Source organism: Candida jiufengensis (assembly GCF_024610255.1).
Source record: "Candida jiufengensis strain CBS 10846 chromosome Unknown scaffold8, whole genome shotgun sequence".
NCBI classification, from domain to species: Eukaryota; Fungi; Ascomycota; class Pichiomycetes; order Serinales; family Debaryomycetaceae; genus Lodderomyces; species Lodderomyces jiufengensis.
Window position 1 is genome coordinate 92,351 of NW_026261555.1, and position 21,191 is coordinate 113,541.

Here is a 21,191-nt window from a genome sequence, read left to right on the forward strand (position 1 = left end):
AACATTGAAATAAGTAAAAAACTTGCCAATTTGTATTAATTAATCAAACAAAAAATTTCTATATCGTTTAAATGAGTGATCTCAATTATATCTTTTATGATAACATATAAAGAAAATAGTAATCCAGTAGTAAAAGCTTTTCAATAATTACATGAATCTTTTTACTCGGATTAATACTTTTAAAAAATTCTAGAAAGAATTTCTCAACCCTTTCTTTTCCGGATAATTTTTGAAAAATAAAAACCCCTTTATTTTTCGGACTCTCTTTGTCTTTAAAATTTTTTACTAAGCTTAATTAATTAATGACCGTATAAAACCGGGAATTGAAATTATAGAACACTGAAACAAAATTTTAAGTAAAGGGAAATATAAAGTACATTATAGTCATTAAAATATTTATATAATACATCAAAAAATATATTTTTCATGTAACGTTATAATTATTGTCGATTATAATTATCAATTATTATTATTGAACTATTAATAGATTGTTATTTTATTTTGACTCTGAAATAATTATAATTTTCGATTCTATCGTTAATATCGTTATTTATTAAATTATTACTAATTATAATTATATAGGTGGTAAACTTGTTCTACAAACAGGACATTGTAATTTATATTTCATCCAATTTTCAAGACAATCAATATGGAAAATATGATGACATGGAGTTATCATATAATCTTTATGTATTTTATTATGTATATGATTGTGATGATTGTTGGGTTTATCTTTTTGTTTTGGTTCTTCATCTTTTATTAATATTGGAATTGTAACATCTGTCATACATATTGGACAAGTACATTCACAATCTATAAATTCTTGATTTGATTTGGAAGGAGTTGATGATGGGGTAGTTGTTGATGATGTTGTTGAGTCTATTGTTGTAGTGGAAGTTTTTTGTTTAAAACTTGCTAATAAATCACTTGATATATGACCTTCTTCTAAATCTCTTATTGTTAATATTGGTTGATAATCATAAGCTTTTGGTAACCATTTCTCATTAATCCAAAATCTTGCACCAAAATAATTTTGTAATACTAATAATAAAATTTGTAAACTTAACCATATAGTAATTAAAATACATAATATTGGATCATATCTATGTCTTGCTGGATTTGATTTAAATAATGTAAAATAATATATGGGAATAATTTTAATAATATTTGTACCAAAAATAAATTTCCATGTAAATGATTTACTTCTATTTTTTAAAGTATTTCTTAAAAATTGTGGTATCCAATATGAATTTATAATTATTAATGAAATATATTCAAATATTATTCTGTATTTAACTCTCCATTGAGTTGCTGAAAATATTAAAAACATTGAAATTATTGATAATGTAAAACCTGATGCAAAAATTGAATTACTATAAGAAGTTTCTTGCCATGCTTGATTGGGTATTGGTTCATTCGTAGTAGTTTCTGTTGGTTGTGGTGGTGCTGCTGGATTAGATATTGGTAATATTGGTCCTTCTGGATTTTCTTGAATTGGTTCTGGTGTAGTTTCCAAAACATTTTCTTGACTTGAACCTCTCATTATTTCCCACCATGTTGTACCTCTTTCATTAGCTTGTGTAGTTAATACACTAACCATAAATCTAATTTCAAAAACACCACATGATATAAATGCAATTGTTGCTATACATGCTAAAATTAAATATAAATCAGTTGCAACTGTAGATAATAATAATGAAATTAATGCTAAAAGGGAATCTTGAAAACCAAAGAAATATAATGTTTTACATGATATAACTGATAATTGACCAGGAGTTCTTGCTTCATTAACTTGATTGAAAATTAAATATAATTGTATAGTAACAAGTACTAATAATCCAGTTAAAACTTTTCTAATTTGATTTTTATAAACTTCACTTCTTTCACCTATAAATTCTGTATTTGGTTTATTTATTAAATTTATCCCACAATCTGGTGAATAAATTAAAAATTCTTTTATTGATAAATCTGGAATTTTTTTAGGTAATGGTCTACCAGTAGGGTTTTTTAATTCAGTATCAATATATCTTAATTCATCATGATTATACTCAGTCTTGTTTAATTGTATAAAAATAATCATTTCACATTGATCAATAGATTTAAAAATTGAGTTATTCATATCATCAAGATTAATATCTTTATCATCTCTCATATTATTATATTGAGTCATTAATTTTTTAGCAATTTCAAAATTTTTGTTATCCATTGTCATATGACTTAATCCATATGATCCTAAAAATTTAGCAGAATTTGATGTTGCTATTATTGATCCAATATCTTGAAAATATACACCACTTAATCCAATTCTATGATCTTCAATTTCTTTATAATCTTTTAAATTTAATTCCATTTTCACTACTATTGCATTTGATATTTTATCATTTTGATTTATTATTTTGAAATCTACTTCGTTGAAATTATATTGGTAATTGGAAACTTCAATTGATATTAAACCTGGTTGAGTAATATTTCCAATTTTATCTGATGATCCTTCCAAATCATTTTTAGGTGGTTCATCTTTTTGTTCTGGTGTTGTTGATAATCTTCCATCATATTCACTCCCATCATTCGTTGTTCTAGAATTATAATAATTTCTCAAATATTCAGGTATAGTTAGATTTACAGGTTCTATCTTTTGATTTTTCATTATTATAAATTCACCATTTGCTCTACCTGATATGTTTAACAAGTATGCATTTTCATTCAATTTAACTTCATCATTTCCCCAAAATTGTTTTACATTATCACTTATTACATTAGGCAATATAGAATCTCTTTGATCTTCTTTCCAAGGATGTTCTTTACTGAATTTATGAATTGGCCAATCTTTTACGGATTTACCTTGTAAATAATCATCATATGATAATTGATAACCAGTAATATTACCATACCCTAGATCATACTGCGAATCATTTAGCGTTTTTAGGGAATTCATATATTGAGTTTGAAATTGTGTTAATGTATCTCTTTCCATTTCTGAATGCGGTTGTTCATTTCCTGAAGGTAGGTATAGGAATATGAACATCACTATAAAGAATATTAGCGTCCCTCTATCGATCGCCATTATAAATATATGAGCTTAGGGTTGATGGTTTTTTATGTATTTAATTGATAAGGGCAAAGGACGTTTATAAGATATTACTCTTAGATTTTTGTGATACAATCCAAAATTTTGTGCTACCAAATTTTTGACATATATTATCAATAGGTTTAGTACTGATTAAAATCACAAGTCTTTAACTAGTCTGATATTAGACTGTTAACTAAAGTGAATAGAATTCTACAGTATTCTTCATATTTATATATATAATATTTTTATTTTTGAAAATACAAACTAATTAAACTGTAACTAAAAAGTAAAAGATTTTTGTATCTGGTATTAAGCTAATTAAATAATAATGTAAAAGATTGGACTTTAAAAAGTCCATAGAATGATGTAAAACAAAATTCAACCGAAACCCAATGTAAAAAAATAAGATTTTTTGATTTTTGATAAAATGAATGTCAACGTTTGAAGTTAAGTTTTATAAATGTTTATTGCCCCGCAATAGTATTAAAACTTAAATTTATATCATTAAAAACCCAAAAACAGCAATGAATGTAAATAAAATGGAATATAAATCATATTTTGAACTTAATAATTTAACACCAGAATTAGCATATTGTGGGATTGTTGATGTATTATTTGGTGGATTTGTTGCAGTAGATGTTGATAATGTTGAATGACTAGTATTAACATATAATGTTGGGAAAGCAGTTTCACTAACTACAACATCAAGTAACTTATAACCTGCTAATGAAGAATTTGAAATTGAAGTTGTTGAAGTAGCAGTATTATTCAAAGTGTATTTTGGAATTTGAGTTGATGAAGTACTATTTGTATATCCTGATGAAGTATCACATTGTTCTTCTTGATCTTCTAAATCATTGTCATCCTCATCACAATTATCATCTTCTCCAGTTGATTCATAACCTTCTTCTCCAGGACAAACAAGATCACTTGGACTAGTTCCCCAAAGAGAACCACTTGAACCTGAACCTGAGCCTGAACTTGAACCTGAACTTGAACCTGAACTTGAACCTGAACCTGAACCTAATGAAGATCCACTTGAAGATCCTGAGCCTGAAGTCAAACCACTTGATGAGCCTGAATTTGATGATGAGCCACTTGATCCCAGTCCAGATGAAATACCACTAGATCCAGAATTTGATGAACCGACACTTGGAGGAGCTGTAGCAACTGCAGCAACAGTAGAGCATTCATTGTCATCTTCCCAAACCCATTCCCAACCATCATCATTACTATCTGAGGAAGAACCACTTGATGATCCAGAGGATCCAGATGAACCACTTGATGATCCAGATGAACCACTTGAAGAACCTGATGATGGCCACCATGAACTACCAGAATTTGATGAACCACTAGAACCTGAATTTGAACCTGAACCAGAACCTGATGAAACACCACTAGATCCAGAATTTGATGAACCAGCACTTGGTGGAGCTGTAGCAACTGCAGCAACAGTTGAACATTCATTGTCATCCTCCCAAACCCATTCCCAACCATCGTCATTATTGTTTGATGATCCTGAAGAACCACTAGATGATCCCGAAGAGCCTGATGATCCACTATTTGAATTTGATGAACCACTTGATCCCCAATTTCCACTTCCTGAATTACCACTTCCTGATGAACCATTAGATTCTCCTGCAACAGTTTGATAGTCTTCATCATCATAATCTGGATAAACAGTCTTAGTAACAATAACAGTCAAAGTAGTGGTAAAAATTTGACCACCATTATTAATTGTGGTTTGTGGTACATAAGTTGTAACAGTATAAGCCATAGTTTCTTCACATTCCTCAGGTTGTTGAGTAACATAAGTTGTAAAAGTTTTACCAGCACCAGTATAGGTTATTGAAACTGTTTGTAATGAAGTGACTGTCCCATGAGCTGTTGTAATATAAGTTTGAGTTGAATCTGGTAATGAAGTGGTGTATGTTGTAGTTACTTCAACACCAACACTATTTGTAGTTTTCAAAGTTACAATTGAACTTTGACCAGCGATAGTAGTTTTAACTGTAGTTGGAATAACTTGAGTATTTGGATCACCAGAAGTTGTTTGAGTGAGTGTTGTAAGTTTTCCACTAATTGTTGCTGTGACTGTTGGATCATGTGTATAAGTAATAGTTGGATCAATAACTGGATCACTAGTAGGATCAACACAATCAGTTTCATCATCTTCTTCTGAACTTGAAGTAATTTTTGTTGGAATTCCAGTACTAGTTGTATTGAAATTTGATATATGAGTTAATGATGATAATTGATTTGAAACACTACTTAATTTTGAACTTGAAATATTACTTGTTGGTAAACCAGAAATTGAAGCTTTTGTAGTAGTAGAAGGATTTAAAATTGAACTTAAGAATCCACCTCCAGAGCCAGTTGGAATGACAATTGTATTTGAGGCTACATGACTACTAGTTGGGTCTTCACACTCTTCATCGTCATCACTAATGCTTGAAGCTGATGGTAAAATATTTGATGTAATATTTGATATTGCTGTAGTTAAAGGATTTGAAAAAGTTGAAGCAACTGCTTCAAGTGACGTTGATTGACCAGCAACTGATGAACGTAAGCTTGAAGCTGAAGTTGAAGTTGAACCTTCTCCCCATATATTGGACCACCAAGATTCAAAAGATCCTTGTTGACTATTAGTTGCTGTAGAAGTAGTTGGTTGTGATGAAATTGGAACACCTGAACTTGTTGAACTTGATACAATTGATTGAGAAGTTGAACCTTCTCCCCATATATTGGACCACCAAGATTCAAAAGATCCTTGTTGACTATTAGTTGCTGTAGAAGTAGTGGGTTTTGAAGAAACTGTAGCACCTGAACTTGTTGAACTTGATAAAATTGGTGCTAAAGTTGAGGAAACACCAGCAATAGTTGATGATAATCCTTTTATGGTAGAGCCAGTTGGTAATGATGAGGCTAATGTAGTTGGAATTGAACCTGAAGTTGGAGTAGTACTTTTACCACCCCATAAACTAGACCACCATGAATCAAATCCACCTTGTTGACTATTGGTTGCAGTACCAGTAAACGATATTGAAGTTGGAATGATACCACCTGTAGTAGTTTCACAATCTTCTTCATCTTCATCGGTAGTGCTTGATATAATTGGTATTAAACTTGATGAAACACCAGCAACTGTTGAAGATATTTTTAATGAAGAACCAGTTGGTAATGAATTTGAAGTAGATGAAGGTAATAAAGAACCTTTTGATGAAGTTGGAATTGAGCCTGAAGTTGGAGTTGTTGTTGTAGTACTTGAATGTCCAAATAAATCAGACCACCATGAATCAAAACCACCTTGCTGACTATTAGTTGCAGTACCAGTATATGAAATTGAAGTTGGTATTATACCGCCTGAAGTTGTCTCACAATCTTCTTCATCATCTTCACTTGAACTAGATACAATTGGTTTTAAAGTTGAAGCTGAACCAGAAAAGGATGATAAACTTGAACTTGGTTTTGATGAAGATACATTACCAGTAGAAGATGAGAATATTGGTATACTCGATGATGATGATGTAGTAGTAGTAGCTTTTGTAGTTGGATTAGTAGCTATAGTTGGTGTATCTGTTTCACAATCTATTTCATCTTCATCTATACTTGATGATGATGCACTATTACCAAACAAGTTCCCAAAAAGTCCTTGAGCAGTTGTAGAAGATGATTGAGTTGTCTTTGATGAAGTACTACCAGTAGATGAAGGTGATGAAGCTGAGGCTAATTGAGTTTGAGTATTAGATGAATTTGGTAATATAGCTGATGAAGTAGTAGGTAATGATGAAATTGTTGATGATGATGAAGATCCTGTATTTGCTGATGGATTTCCTACTTGAACTTGAGCACTAGCTCCTACCGCTACTTGTGCATTAGATCCTGCTGCTACTTGTGCACTTGCTCCCGCTGCTGCTTGTGCAATTGGTTGTGTTGATTGTTGAGTTTGTGCAGCATTAGTTGAAGTTGTAGTTGGTTGAGCTGCTGCTTGTGCACTTGTAGTTGGATTAGTTCCAAAAATTCCATTTACAATATCACCAAAAAACCCTCTTTTTTCATTTTCAATTTCAATTGCATTTGCTATTGCAACTAAAGTTATAAAAATTGAACTAACTTTTGAAACTTTCATGTTGATATATTACTTTATTACTTAATTTTGAATTCAACTATAAACCTGAAATTTTGTTTTTTGTATAATTCGTCTTCTTGTTATTTATTTTATTCTAAAATTAACGAAAGTATGAAATAATTTAATAATGATTGAAGATTATGAATTTTGAAATTAAGTTGAAATTGGTTGTCAAAATTGATAAAATGAATTAATAAAATGAATGGTTTTGAAATTTATTAAAATAAAAGTTGGCTTTTTCAATCAAACCTTTCAAAAAATAATTTAATCCATGATCGAAAAGATTTTAAATGATATTTATTCATTATAAATGTAGTAATAGATGTTTGTATTTTACATTTTCCAATTGTAATATTAAATCATATTATTTACTTAAAATGGTTAGTAAATTAAATAAATTGAATTACTTAATACAGTAATTTATTGGATCTTTGTGTAAGAATAATACGACAGATTATTAGTACTGTATATAAGAATAATAATTTTGACATATTAATATTATAAAGACAATATATTAATTTTATAATATTATAAGTAACTAAATTAAGAAATAAATTTACAAACCATCTCTAAATCATACGTATGTTCTACTTCTCGAGAGATTTTCATTGATATGTAGTTAACTCCAAATTGTTGTTTACATTGATTTATTTTTAACTCCAGATTGTTTTTCAATTTAAATTGTTTTGTTTCAAATTTTCGTCTAAATTCTCCGCAAATTTTGTTCTATTAATAACCATCTCTATTGATATATTTTTCTATTTTTCTACAAGAAAATGAAGTATTATATAGATTCATTTTCTTTTAAATCTACAAGATTTAACTTTAAAGTAAAAGCTTATTGACTAGTTAAAGTTTTCAATCAAAAGTATAACTTTATCGGATATAATTTTGATACTTTGAAATTGAATTTGTTAAAAATAGTGCGATTTTAATTAATTGTAGGTACGTTTCAAAAATGAACCCTTTACAAAAAATTTAAACTTTCTCTTTGTTAACTATATTTTATACCAATATAGTAATTTAATAATATGCATTTTTGTTTTGACATATTAATCTAGAGCAAAAATCTATACTTATAATATACACCGAAACTATGGATTATCATATTGAAGGTTGAAACTTATCCCTTACATTCCACTACATCCTTCTCTAGAAATTATTACTATTAGTTTACAAACGTACAAATTTTCCATGACATTACATTGACGTATTCATTAAAAGTAGAAAAAATATATAGCATTAAAAATAGTATACAATTAAATAAAATTTTGGAATTAAATTGATATCGTTACGTTAAATGAATTGAAAAGTGTTTTTTATGGGTATTTTTCATTAAATTAATTTAAACCAGGGTAAGGTAAATCAGCAATTGGTTCAGCTCTTTTTTCTAAAAGTTCTCTCTTTTTATTAAATTCTTCTTGTCTTTTAGCTATAATTTTGTTAACACTTTTTCTTACCAATCTTCTAATTTCCATCTTATCTGTTGTTGATCTTTTCATAAATCTTTTTGGATTACTACATTGACCAACACTTGAACCGTTTGAACCTCCAAAAATTGAAGTGAATAATGTTGTAAATACATCTGAAATTAAATCTGATCCAGAAGCACTTGAACCAGTTGTAGAAGTGGAAGAACCACCGAATATTGAACTTATTAAATCACTGAAAAAACTACCTGATGAACCACTTGATGATGTTGAATCTGATGCAAAACTACTAAATAAATCATCAAATATTTCACCTGCAAAACCCAAGATTGAAGTTAATAATCCACTACCTGAAGTGCCACTAAATAAATCTTCTACTGCTTCAACTCCGAAATCTAATATTTCAGTTAAGAAATCTCCACTACCACTTCCTGAAGAAGTTGATGATGAAGAATTTGATGGTGAAAAAAATTCATTTATAATACTATCAATAAAATCTCCTGAAGTTGAACTTGAACTAGTTTGAGTATCAGTACTTGTTAAATTTGAATTACCTGAACTACCAAAAAATTCATCAAATATATCACCGAGTATAGAGCCACCGGTTGATGTAGAGCTCGATTGAGTAGTTGTTGCAGCTGAATCAACAGAACTGCCAAAGTATGAATCAAATAAATTAGACAATAAATCACCACTAGTAGTTGTAGCAGCAGCTTGAGTTTCAACTGGTGCTGTTTCAGCTAAAGTTGTAGCTGTAGTTGAACCATCTCCAAAAAAATCATCTATTAAACCACCAATAAAACCTTGTGAAGTAGTTGTAGCAGTACCTAATGGACTTGATGCTAATAATGTAGCTTGAGTTGTAGCTAAAATTGCAGCGGAAGTTGAAGCATCGTTACCTCCAAATATATCACCAATTAAACCACCAAGAAATGATCCCCCAGTTGTTGTTGCAGCTAATGAAGTTGTAGGAGTACCAACAATTGATTGAGCTTGTGCTTGTAAAGTTTCTGCTAAAGATTGTGCTTGTACTGTTTCAGCAATTGGTTGAACTTGTAAAGTAGCTGTAGCACCTTCTGAAGCTGAAACAATTGGTACATTTAAAGATTCTGACGCTATAATAGTTGCTGCATTGACATTGGGTATATTCAAAGCGATTGAAGCTAATGTAGTTGATAAAATGAAAGAATTATATCTCATATTAAATTATTTTTAGAATTGAAGCTATTAAAAGAATGAATTTAGTTAAAAATAAACCTGGGAAGTCAGTATAAATTGATGGATTATGTTTCCAAAATTACCTATCATTTCTAAAATTGAATTAATTGGATTATATATAATTTATATATCAATATGGGAATATTCGAGTTGAAACAATATACATTAAATGGTTAAATTTTTTGTATATGCATATTGAGATATTTCAATCAAAAATTCCTAATTAGGATATATAAATGTAAAAAATGGGTAATGTGTAACACAAAACTAATTTTTATTAATTGTAACAGATCTATATAATGTAAATACAAATGAACTGTGTAAGTATCTTCAAAAGGTAACATTCCAATACTGACGATGGCTTAATCGTAAACATTGTAGGCAGGCTCATGAACATTCATCTAGTTTAGTACTTTGTATGTAATATTTTTGTGGGTTGAAATCTTTCTCATGTAAACCTGCAAACTTTAGATTTAAGCTTCTTAAACTATTAAACTTTTAATGATCTCGTAGTGAAAAAGTCAAATTCAAGACAAATCTAATCCATTCTTGGTAATCTAAGCTTTTAGTTTTATTAAAGTTATTCGTATCTTATTAGTTATATTTTAGTCGTAAATTGGTAAAAAATTCTAATAAAATTATTCTTTTAAATTCTCTCTTTATATACACAACCAATATATTGGAAAAAAGTTCTACTATTATGATCTCATATCTAATAGGATAACACCAAGAATGAGACCCAGTTTAATAAGATTAGTACGACCAAGAAGACCAGAGCGACCAAATAAATCCCCTTTGTTACCACCATTACAATTATATAGATCAATTTTGCGAGCTCATGTACAAAAATTACCACAAGAATTACGTTATTTAGGTGATCAATACGTCAAGAAGGAATTTAAAGATCATAAGAAAATTGATAATCCTTTACATATTGTAGGGTTTTTAACTGAATGGCAAGACTATCTAAAACAAATTGATGGTGGGAAATGGTTAGATGGAAAATTAAGTAAAAATGATTTAGAAAAAATGACACCTGAACAAATTGGTCAGTTATACGAATTAATGGAAGCTACAAAAAAATTAGGAGAAAATGAAATAGAATAGAAATATACTAGTAAAAGAATGTTATTTATTTTAAAATGAATCTATCTATAACAATGGTGATCTTATAAACCTTTACCATAATTTCCAGAAGTGAAAAAATCAAAAATAATTTGTACTATGTGTTCTAAACTTTTCAACCAAACAGATAATTGTTCATTTACTTTAATTTGATCAGCACCTAATTTTGCAAAGAAATCTTTTCTATAAGGACATGCTTTCATTGCTAATTTAAAAACTGGTTTAACTAAAATTCCATGATATTTTGATAATGTCTTTCCATAAGCATCAGTAAAAGTTGAAGTTAATTCTTTTGTTGGTTGATCTAAAGTTTCTCTCATTGCTTGAGCAGTAAATTGTAATCCACGAGATAACCATAAAAGACCTTGAGTTGCAGTTTTTGTTTTTGTTGTAGATTCAACTAATACTAAATCTTGTAAAGCTGAACAATTTATTGGATCTTCTAATAATTTAGTTCTTATTTTTTTAATATTACCAGTCATATCATTTTGTACAACTACGAAAGCTGTTGAACCTAATAAGTCGAATAATTTAACTAATTGTTCTGAAGCTTCTAAAAAATCTGCTGTATCTATTTTATTTTCTGGTGATAATTTAACGTCAGTAAATGACTTTGGCATTTCATCAAAGAATGTGGACATAGTGAATGAATAATTTGGTGGTGGGTTGTAAGTGAAAGAAAGATGTGTTGTAGTAGAGTTTAATGATTGTAATGTTGGAAAATTAATTTTTTGTTGTTGTGTCAAATACTATAAAGTTTTTGTGTAATTATGATTCATTTAACTATACGCGTACGAATATGATAAGTAAGGCTATAACATTTCAAGAATTACAATACCAGAAAAAAGACATTAAAATTGTATATTTAAAGTACATCGTCATTTATACAGATCGTAGTACCAACTGAAAAGGTTTCACCACTCAAGATTATCTGCCCATCTCACAGTTTTATTTTTTGGTTCATTATCTATATTTGATTGAGAAACTAATTCAACTCCAAGACTATTCGTATCATCAATTTTAGGTGTAGTTGTAGTAGAATTCTCTAAATTATTTTGTTTGTAAGATTGAAATTCATTTTCAGAATAAAATCCAACTCTTTTTCGACTTTTTTGATCATTTTCCCATTGCTTTTTTATCATCCTTATTATAGCCATTTTAATTAAATTATCATTATTTAAATTATTTGTAGGAATTTGAACAACTTCATTTTCATGTTCAGGATATGGGAGATTATCATTTCTTGATCCATTTAATTCTGTTGCAAATTTAGTAGCATCATTTAAAAACCCAGTTGATGATTCTATTAAAAATATGGAAGATTCACGAAGGTTGAAACATGATTTTGATGGTTTTAGGTTGTTGTTGGGTTTACATAATCCATGTAGTAGAATTGTTTGGGATTGTTTTTTATATAATGGTGATTTTTTAGGGATATTATTTGTTTCTATTAATGGTAAACTTTTACGTCTTGTTAACGATGTTAATGATTTCTTTTTAACTTTAAATGGTTTATTGGTGGTTATAGACTCTTTTTCGTTGGTGTTATCTTCATGAATTTGAAAATATTTACTTAAATCTGGATTTATTTGATCTATTGAATTCGTAAATCTATTTGAAAAAACTCTTGTTCTTGTTATATCATCCATTTCATAATCTGAATTTTCTAGTTGTTTCAAATCTTTCATTAAATTATATAATTTTGAATTTGGATCAATTGATTCATTTATATCATCTTGTTGTTTTTGTTGTTTTTGTTTTAATCTTAAGTTGCTTGTTACTTGAAATAATTCATTCGTTATTTGATTTGTTATATTGTTATCTGGTGGTAAACTTATTCGTAGATTACAATTATTGTTATGACTTTGAGGTGTAGTTGGAGCTGATTGAGATATTATTTTTCGTTTTGGTTGTAAGTCAGTATTTGGTATTAAATCATAATCTATTTCCTCTATATCACTCATTATTAATTGATCATCTATTTCCAGCAGTGAGAATATTGATCTTTTCATTGACTTTATAGAATAGATGTTTTGTTATAATGATTTGATTAACTTTTTGTTTATATCATTTAAGATTTTGTGATTCTCTTATAATTTGATACATTTCAATTTTTTCTTTTGTTTACTTTAATTCTTATTATGGTAAATTTATTAAGTATGAAGAGATTGAAAAATTATTATTTAGGGTCTAGATACAAATTTGAGCTGAATAAAACTGTATGAATAATGATAAAGACTAGCTAAGAGCTACTAAACATAACCGAGTTGTTTGCTTTACCTCTTTAAATAAAAAAATTCAAAATTCTTCTATTGTAAGGGCCAAAAAAAGAATATAACGGAGAAAAATTCAACTTGTTAATATTGCTTCTACTAACTAACAAATCAAACTCAATCAATGACACTAATAAATGAGACCACCGCCAAATTCCATCCAAGAATATTTGTATAGGCTATTAATTGATTCACCTCATTTTAATAATTGGGTTAGAAAAATTCACGCAAGAATTAATAGAATACCATATGATAAATATCCAAATTTATCAAACCTAAAAGAAATTAATGTTCATGATTATAAACCTACCACATTACAAAAAATGAATGCTTTTAAAAGAATATGGTTTCAAGAAGTCAAAGATACTTTTAAGTTTTGGTAAATTAAAAAAGCTGTATATTAAAGAAAAGATACCTATATAATTGAAAAATGCAAACAAACAATCCCAAGCAAAAAATCCTGTAAATAGAACTATAATGAAATAAAAAACTAGTTAAATTAATGATGGAACTCTTTTTCTGGATTGTTTAAACTTCTTCTACTAACCATATTAACATCATCTGGTAATGCCATAATCAATCTATTATTTGAACCATATTTAAAATTATCAGCAATAATATTTTGTTTATAATTTTTAACTTGATATGGTGATGCATCATTCTTTAGGATTTTAGATAATGACCATATAATAATGTAATTATCTGTTGATGAAATAATTGTGGTTTCTTTTTGATCAATACCTGTATTGAAATAAGCTGGAGAAAATTTAAATTCTTTATGTTGATTATTATTTTTAATAAATGCTTCATGTTCTGGTAATAAAGTTAATCTTCTTGGTGTTGGTTTTTTATCTTTATCAAAATAAGCTGTAAACCCAGATTTACCTGAATTTTTTTGACCTGATGTAATTTTTGTATCAATTAAAAGAATGTAAGTTTTACAAGTTGCTAAAATCCATCTACCATCTTTTGAAACATCAATACCTAATATGGCATCACCTAATGAAGGTAAAGCTGTTTTAGCATTTACACCTAATCTATCAAATAATCTAATATCACCTTTACCACTACCTAAAGCAATATGACCTTGGTCAGTAGTTGCTAAACTTTGGAATTGATTGTTGGTGGTTTTATAACATTTAAAAGTTTGATCATTAACTAATTTTGATCCTGATAATCTTGGATCTATTGTGAATAAACCATTTGATGATATACCAGTTAAAGTTTGTTGGTTTGTTAATTGAGCAAATTTTGAAGAAGGTGCATAATTTTTCACAGGAACTGTTTTGGAAACTTCCCATTCTTCAATAATTTTGCCACGATTCAAATCCATTTTGTAAAGGGTTTTGTCATTGACGTCGGGGTTTGACATAACCAAAAACTGATCTTCTTGATGCAATAACATTTTTTCTGGATTAAATTTGTTACCTTTTAAATCAGTTACATTGTTGATAGTGGTTTGATAAGCTAAAGCTTTGTCATCTTGAGAAAATACACCAATTTTGTCACCTCTTGAAACATATGCTCTATCTTTATATCCAACACTAAGATAAGTGTTTTTATCTTTTCTTTGAATATTTGTAAGTTCTTCAGTGAATTTTTTGGTGGAATTTTCAATTTCTTCATTATCTTCAGAGTCTGTTTCTTCAGTTTCACTTTTTTCAATTTCTTTCAAGTCTTCTTGACTTTCATCATCTATATCCATACTTGAGAAAGCATCAACAAAATAATCATCATCACCTTTTTCAACACCAAATTTCTTTTTGTTTAATGATTCATACATTGCTGCTAAGAATTTGTTTTGAAAATCAGTTAAATCATTAAAACTATCAAACTTTAATAACCATGAATTGACAGTAACTTGATTATTTTTGACAGTGTAATGATTGAAAATAAATGATAAATGTTCATAATTAAAAGTTGGATTTATATTTTTACTCAATGTTGTATTGATTGTAATTTTTTCACCAACAACAAATAAGCAAAATTCCCAAGTACCTAAATCAATGATTTTTAATTCATTTGTTGAACTTTTTAATAAAAATGTACCACTAGTTGAATCATATAAATGTAATGCAAATTTCTTGGTGCTAAATACAACATCACCTTTCGGTGGTTCTTCTTCATCTTCACTTTCTTCAACAAATAATTTTGGGGATCCTCTTGCTTCATCATACTCTTCGGTAGTATCCAGTTCATCATCTTCTTCTTCTTCATCTTCATCATACTCCAAATCTTCAAAATTTAATAATTCCAGTTTTGGGTTATAAATAAATTCTTTTAATTCTTCTAAAGTATTTACACTAATTGAACTTTCACGATATTTTTCTTCATATAAACATTTATAAATTGTCAACATAAATGAATCAAAATCATTATTTCTAATTTCATCATCTAAAACAAATTCAAATTTATCCCCCAAATCTCCATTAAGATCTTTCCAAGCAATTGATCTTTTACCATTTTCAATTTTTTTAAAAATTTTTAATTCTTCATTTATTGGAAATACCCATTCATCTTTTGTATTATGTCTCAGATCCTTTTGAATAAAACTTGATGTTCTTGCAATTGATGAATTTTGATCAGTTTCTTCATAATCTTCATCTTCATCATCTGAATAGTTATATCCTGAATTACTACGAAATTCATTTTCTCCTTCTTGATAAACTTTTGTAATACATAATTGATAAATAAAAGGATTTGTGGTTTGTTTAATCAGTGCGTAAGCATCATTATATAAACATTCAATTGCTCCCTTTGGTGAAGTTTTTGATCTTGTTAAGTAGAGTTTACCAGATGGAATTGATGCCACTTCATCAGTAGAAGTTGTACCAATGAATTTCTTTAAGAAGTTCATGATAATAACTAACTGAATGGCAAAAAGAGATTACATTTAGTTGTTACTTTAATTTCATATTTTTATTAGTAGTGTATTAACCAATAACCTAATACTAAAGGTAGTTATTGTTTGGTCTAGCATAAACTAAAAATCCAGCTTTAACACCAACTTTTGTATATAACATTTGAGCTCTATGATTATGAAATTGTGTTAACCAATAAGTATTTTTACAATTTAATTCATCAGCTGATTTATAAACAGATTCGATTAATTTTCTACCAACACCACCTAATCTATTTGATTCACAAACAAATAAATCATTTAAATAACAAGTATCTTCAACAGTCCATGTATTTCTATGAGTTAAATAAGTTGCAAAACCAATTAATTTCCCAGTTTCAGAATTAACTGCAACATTACAATAAGTTGGATCATTTGGATTTAAAAATCTATCAAATGTTGTATTTGTAATTTCTGGGGTAATTATATTTGAAGATCCATAAAATTCAATATAACCATTTGGACCAGTCCATAAATTGACCCATTCTTCTTTATCTTTTGCTTCGATTGCTCTGATTGTTACTGACATTGTAATTGTTGGTGATTAATTAATGTTGATTATTGGACTCATGATACTTTGGCTATTAATATATAAATTATCTTATCTATAAACAGCGGTTCAATCTTCCTAATTGGGTTTTTTGGTTTAAGCGCATTCATTGATAATAATTTTGAGGGGATTACTTAGTGGTTGAGTTTACAAGATTATTATAATTGATCAGGCGCGGATTTATTATTGATTGTAAGAAATATTGGTCAATAATTTGGAAATTTGTTAGTGGGGTTTGAGGCTTATTTTTCGAAACAAAGAAGAAGTAGCTTTCGTTGATCTATCATGACTTAGACTTACTCAATTCGCAATTCATGTAAAATGCTGCAAATATTCGTCTTCTAGAATAAACACTCTTAAAGTTCAAAAATGTTTATGAATTAACTCTTTTTCATGGCACCAATTTACTACTTTCATCTGTGTGTAATGCCCCGTATTTCATGACAACAACTTCCTCCTTTAAAATAGCTTAGACTGTGTTGTATCTATTAATGAAAGCAGCCTACTTGAAAGGATCAGTTGGATTAGTAATTGAATTGATTTTGACCTTGTTCATAACTCACCAACATTATGTTTTATAAATTTTGCAACCAAAATATCCAAAACCCAAAAAAAGAAAAGAGCAAAATGTAACAATAGATAACAAATAGACGATAGTATTTTGAGATAGATTAGTAAGATAAAATGAGAGGGTTTTACACATTTAAATCCTAAAATTTACCAAAATGTGGAATACGATATATAAATTGTCTAAGACACAGGGTGTCAACATCATGTGAAAAGTAAAAACAAAAGAGAAAGCAGTGAATGTATATAAATAACTTCATCTGTATATAAAATCTTCATTAACGTTCTATGATCTCATTTGTTTCACTTTAAGTTTCGAATATTATAATCTCATCTCATGTACTAGACAGTTTTGTGTAACAAGCTTTAAGCGTTATGGTAATTACGTTCCTCTTTAACAATCAAACATATTTATGGCATAAATAACAGAGTTTTGTTTGAACATTCAATAAATGGTGTTTAAGTTATTTATCGTATAGTTGAGCTAAAAATCAGGTTCACAAGCAAACATTTTGGTGATGAGTCCTCCCTAGTTTATGGATTTTCATCTTAAAGTCTACTAAATTAAATTTAAAGGGTGCAATTAATTTTGTACACTTGATATTTTCGTTAAATAATTTTGTGTTTCAAATTGTACAACTAGAATCGCTTACTCAGTTTCAGTTAGATCATAGCTTCACAAAACTATTGGTGTACTAAATAAAATCGAATCTCTTATATCACAATTTGTTCATAAAATAAAGTTGCCATCGAGAAACTAACTTTTAATTGCAAATCAAATTAGAAGCATACCAAAGAATAACTATTTCTTATAAGTAGATTTAGTAATAATTTCTCCGAACAAATGACTTCGAAATTAAAGAAATCTTATTTTTGACTAAAATTTTAAACAGTTAAAACCACGTCAAATCTAAATATAGATCAAGCTCATCGATATTGACTTATATCGTTAAACGGTAATAAAACCGATCCCTTATTTTAGTCACAGTTTAACACCGATCGATCTATTTTGAACTTTTTGAACGATTTGGTAGCAGTTTTGCTGATAAGATTATAGAAAAGAAACGTTGTAATAGTGCAAATTCATCAGAAAAAATGCTATTCCTCCGATGAAATTAAAATTATTTTTCAAATTTAAATCTGACCGTTCCTTGATTTGAAACTTACAATTTACGGTAAGACTACGGGAAGATTATAGAAATTTGATAAATTAAAGTTTTGATTATTGACTTTAATTATGGGGTTTTCAAAGTTATAGTTGCAAACATATTCCTTAAAACTGACCGCCTGACTGAATTAATATCTATAATTAAGAAATCTAATTATTTTATTTTGATGCCGCTTTATCTTATTGCTTCAAAATCTATCTATCTATCTAAATGAAAGGAGGGGGGTGTCAACTTAGTAGAAAAAAATATAATTTGTGTAAAATTTAAGAAAATAAAAAAAGAAAAAATTAAAAAGAAACAATTTTGATAAAATCATGTAACTTCATTTATTATAACCATAAATATATAAATATTTAATTGAATTCCAACATTCTTTAATCTTATCTTTCTGATATCTTTTTGTCAAAACTATTAATATTATTTAAGTTACTTTAATTATTTAACTACTTCAAAAATCCTAATTAAATTATTTATTACTATCAATCGCTTCAACTTATATCAATTACTATAACTTTATATCAAAAATGGAAGCTTCATCTTATTATTCTTATGACAATATTGTCCCAAATTTTAGATTAGATGGTAGATTAGCTATATTAACCGGTGGTTCAGGTGGTTTAGCTGCAATTGTTGCCCGTGCTTTATTAGCTCAAGGTGCTGATATTGCATTAATAGATATGAATTTAGAAAGAACTCAACAAACTGCAAAAGATATATTAGCATGGGGAGAAGAAACATTGAAAGGAAAACATGAATCACCAATTGGTCAAGTTAGTGCTTGGTCATGTAATATTGGAGATGCTGAAAGTGTTGAATTAACTTTTAAAGCTATTAATGAACATCATGAAAAAATTGCTGATGTATTAATTAATTCTGCTGGTTATGCTGAAAATTTCCCAGCTGAAGAATATCCTGCTAGAAATGCAGAATCAATTATGAAAGTTAATGGATTAGGTGCATTTTATGTTTCACAATCATTTGCTAGACCATTAATTGCAAATAACAAAAAAGGTTCAATCATATTAGTTGGTTCAATGTCTGGAACTATTGTTAATGATCCACAACCTCAATGTATGTATAATATGTCAAAAGCTGGTGTTATACATTTAGTAAGATCATTAGCTTGTGAATGGGCTAAATATAATATTAGAGTCAATACATTAAGTCCTGGTTATATTTTAACTCCATTAACAAGAAATGTTATAAGTGGTCATGCTGATATGAAAGCAGAATGGGAATCTAAAATACCAATGAGAAGAATGGCAGAACCAAAAGAATTTGTTGGATCAATATTATATTTAGCATCAGAATCTGCTTCTTCTTACACTACAGGTATGAACCTTTGTGTAGATGGAGGATACCTGTGCTGGTAAACTAAGCTTATATTGAATTGGCTAGGTTTCAGGTGGTGATGGTGGTGATTTAATGATTTTACTTAATTTTTTTATGTATATTAGTTATTTTAATAGAATTCGGATTTAATTTTTTTAAAAAGCTCAAATCTTTTTAAGTGGCGGTAGCTTATAGAAGTTCCCCTATGTTGTTCGTGTTGAACATTTCCACTGTTCCAATGAATTGATGAAGCAAAATGTACAGATAAATTAAACATTTTGGGTGCAAAGATAATGCTACCAAACTTTGACACAATTTAATTCTGCACTCAAATTATGTCAAGCTGAGCAAGTCAAAAAAATGAAGTATGAGGTGAAGAGCAAGGAAAAATTATTTTGTTAAAGGGTGCCTTAAAGTTTATATAGTGTAGTCACCGGATTAATTAGTTTTTCCTTTCAATTCTAATTCAAAAGATCTGTATGAGGTGTAATCAAAAACCAGTAAGCTTTGGATGACTTATAGACTCTAAATGATGTTTCTGTAAATAGGGAGTTAAAGAAGTCAAGTTTTTGAGTATCTTTATAGGTAGAGTAACTAATCAATCAACTTCTTTTGGAAATACATATATTTTGAAATACTTTTAGATGATTTGTAAATTTTATTCTTGCACGTTTTACATCAATTTCGCAGCAAAATTTAAAACAATTATAAATTTTTACAGAAACCTTAATCTTAATCGTTTCAGGACGGGACAAAGACTAGTCGAATTAAAACTGGTATTTTATGTTCATTTTTATTAGAATTAAAGACTTTTACTCAATAAATCCCAACCAAAGTGGTTCTTGAATGATAAATAATTTGATCAATTTGATAATTCAGATAATTCAATCCGTACATCAATATTAAAACTACAACTACAAAATATCACAGGTCAATACATCCAAACCTCAACATACTAAAGCACAAACGTTTGATTCATCAAATAATATAATAAATTATTATTTAGGTACATAATTTAGTCAAAAATTATAATAACGTCAACAAGAAAATTATTAATTTTTACGATCATACAAAATAAAATAATAAAAGAAAGTTTTATTGTTGAGAAGAGAATATTGTTTTTTTTTTCGAGTAATTTACTTGCATTTACTGAAGAAGAAGAAGAAACAAATAAAATTAAAACTATTTAAAAAAGGAGAATAACGAAGAAGAGAAGTAAATTAAAGTATAAACAACAAATTAGTCGCTTTTTCTACACAAAATTCTCGTGTCTATTGATTAATACTTTAATAGTATTTATGCCGTAGTAAATTAATTAACAAGTCATAATTTGTTTTGACTCTACAACGATTATAAGAAATATTATCATTTTGTTTTTGTTTATCATTTGTACTACTTTGGTATTTATTGCTATCTTATTACTAAATAT

At 28.2% G+C, this 21,191-nt stretch overlaps 9 protein-coding genes across 9 annotated transcripts; 2 read left to right on the plus strand and 7 right to left on the minus strand. All coding sequences in view use genetic code 12, as the record gives it.

Moving 5' to 3' along the window:
* Nucleotides 1-574: 574 nt before the first annotated feature.
* KGF54_000351 (ubiquitin-protein ligase) lies at nucleotides 575-3,025 on the minus strand (the record flags this gene model as incomplete). The annotated part of the gene is made up of 1 exon (XM_051764106.1): nucleotides 575-3,025. One exon carries the CDS (start codon nucleotides 3,023-3,025, stop codon nucleotides 575-577), a length of 2,451 nt encoding a protein of 816 aa, XP_051622342.1.
* Nucleotides 3,026-3,566: 541 nt separating this feature from the next.
* PGA25 (Pga25p) lies at nucleotides 3,567-7,199 on the minus strand (the record flags this gene model as incomplete). Its single annotated transcript, XM_051764117.1, has 1 exon — nucleotides 3,567-7,199. One exon carries the CDS (start codon nucleotides 7,197-7,199, stop codon nucleotides 3,567-3,569), a length of 3,633 nt encoding a protein of 1,210 aa, XP_051622343.1.
* Nucleotides 7,200-8,539: 1,340 nt separating this feature from the next.
* Nucleotides 8,540-9,829, minus strand: KGF54_000353 (uncharacterized protein; the record flags this gene model as incomplete). The annotated part of the gene is made up of 1 exon (XM_051764128.1): nucleotides 8,540-9,829. One exon carries the CDS (start codon nucleotides 9,827-9,829, stop codon nucleotides 8,540-8,542), a length of 1,290 nt encoding a protein of 429 aa, XP_051622344.1.
* Nucleotides 9,830-10,579: 750 nt separating this feature from the next.
* KGF54_000354 (uncharacterized protein) lies at nucleotides 10,580-10,954 on the plus strand (the record flags this gene model as incomplete). The annotated part of the gene is made up of 1 exon (XM_051764139.1): nucleotides 10,580-10,954. The coding sequence occupies one exon, from the start codon at nucleotides 10,580-10,582 to the stop codon at nucleotides 10,952-10,954; it is 375 nt and encodes a 124-aa protein (XP_051622345.1).
* Nucleotides 10,955-11,016: 62 nt separating this feature from the next.
* Nucleotides 11,017-11,613, minus strand: HET1 (Het1p; the record flags this gene model as incomplete). Its single annotated transcript, XM_051764150.1, has 1 exon — nucleotides 11,017-11,613. One exon carries the CDS (start codon nucleotides 11,611-11,613, stop codon nucleotides 11,017-11,019), a length of 597 nt encoding a protein of 198 aa, XP_051622346.1.
* A 273-nt stretch (nucleotides 11,614-11,886) lies between these two features.
* On the minus strand, nucleotides 11,887-12,984 carry KGF54_000356 (uncharacterized protein; the record flags this gene model as incomplete). The annotated part of the gene is made up of 1 exon (XM_051764161.1): nucleotides 11,887-12,984. The coding sequence occupies one exon, from the start codon at nucleotides 12,982-12,984 to the stop codon at nucleotides 11,887-11,889; it is 1,098 nt and encodes a 365-aa protein (XP_051622347.1).
* A 760-nt stretch (nucleotides 12,985-13,744) lies between these two features.
* VID27 (Vid27p) lies at nucleotides 13,745-16,102 on the minus strand (the record flags this gene model as incomplete). Its single annotated transcript, XM_051764172.1, has 1 exon — nucleotides 13,745-16,102. One exon carries the CDS (start codon nucleotides 16,100-16,102, stop codon nucleotides 13,745-13,747), a length of 2,358 nt encoding a protein of 785 aa, XP_051622348.1.
* Nucleotides 16,103-16,196: 94 nt separating this feature from the next.
* On the minus strand, nucleotides 16,197-16,673 carry HPA2 (D-amino-acid N-acetyltransferase; the record flags this gene model as incomplete). The annotated part of the gene is made up of 1 exon (XM_051764183.1): nucleotides 16,197-16,673. One exon carries the CDS (start codon nucleotides 16,671-16,673, stop codon nucleotides 16,197-16,199), a length of 477 nt encoding a protein of 158 aa, XP_051622349.1.
* Nucleotides 16,674-18,954: 2,281 nt separating this feature from the next.
* On the plus strand, nucleotides 18,955-19,803 carry ARD (Ardp; the record flags this gene model as incomplete). Its single annotated transcript, XM_051764194.1, has 1 exon — nucleotides 18,955-19,803. The coding sequence occupies one exon, from the start codon at nucleotides 18,955-18,957 to the stop codon at nucleotides 19,801-19,803; it is 849 nt and encodes a 282-aa protein (XP_051622350.1).
* Nucleotides 19,804-21,191: the final 1,388 nt, after the last annotated feature.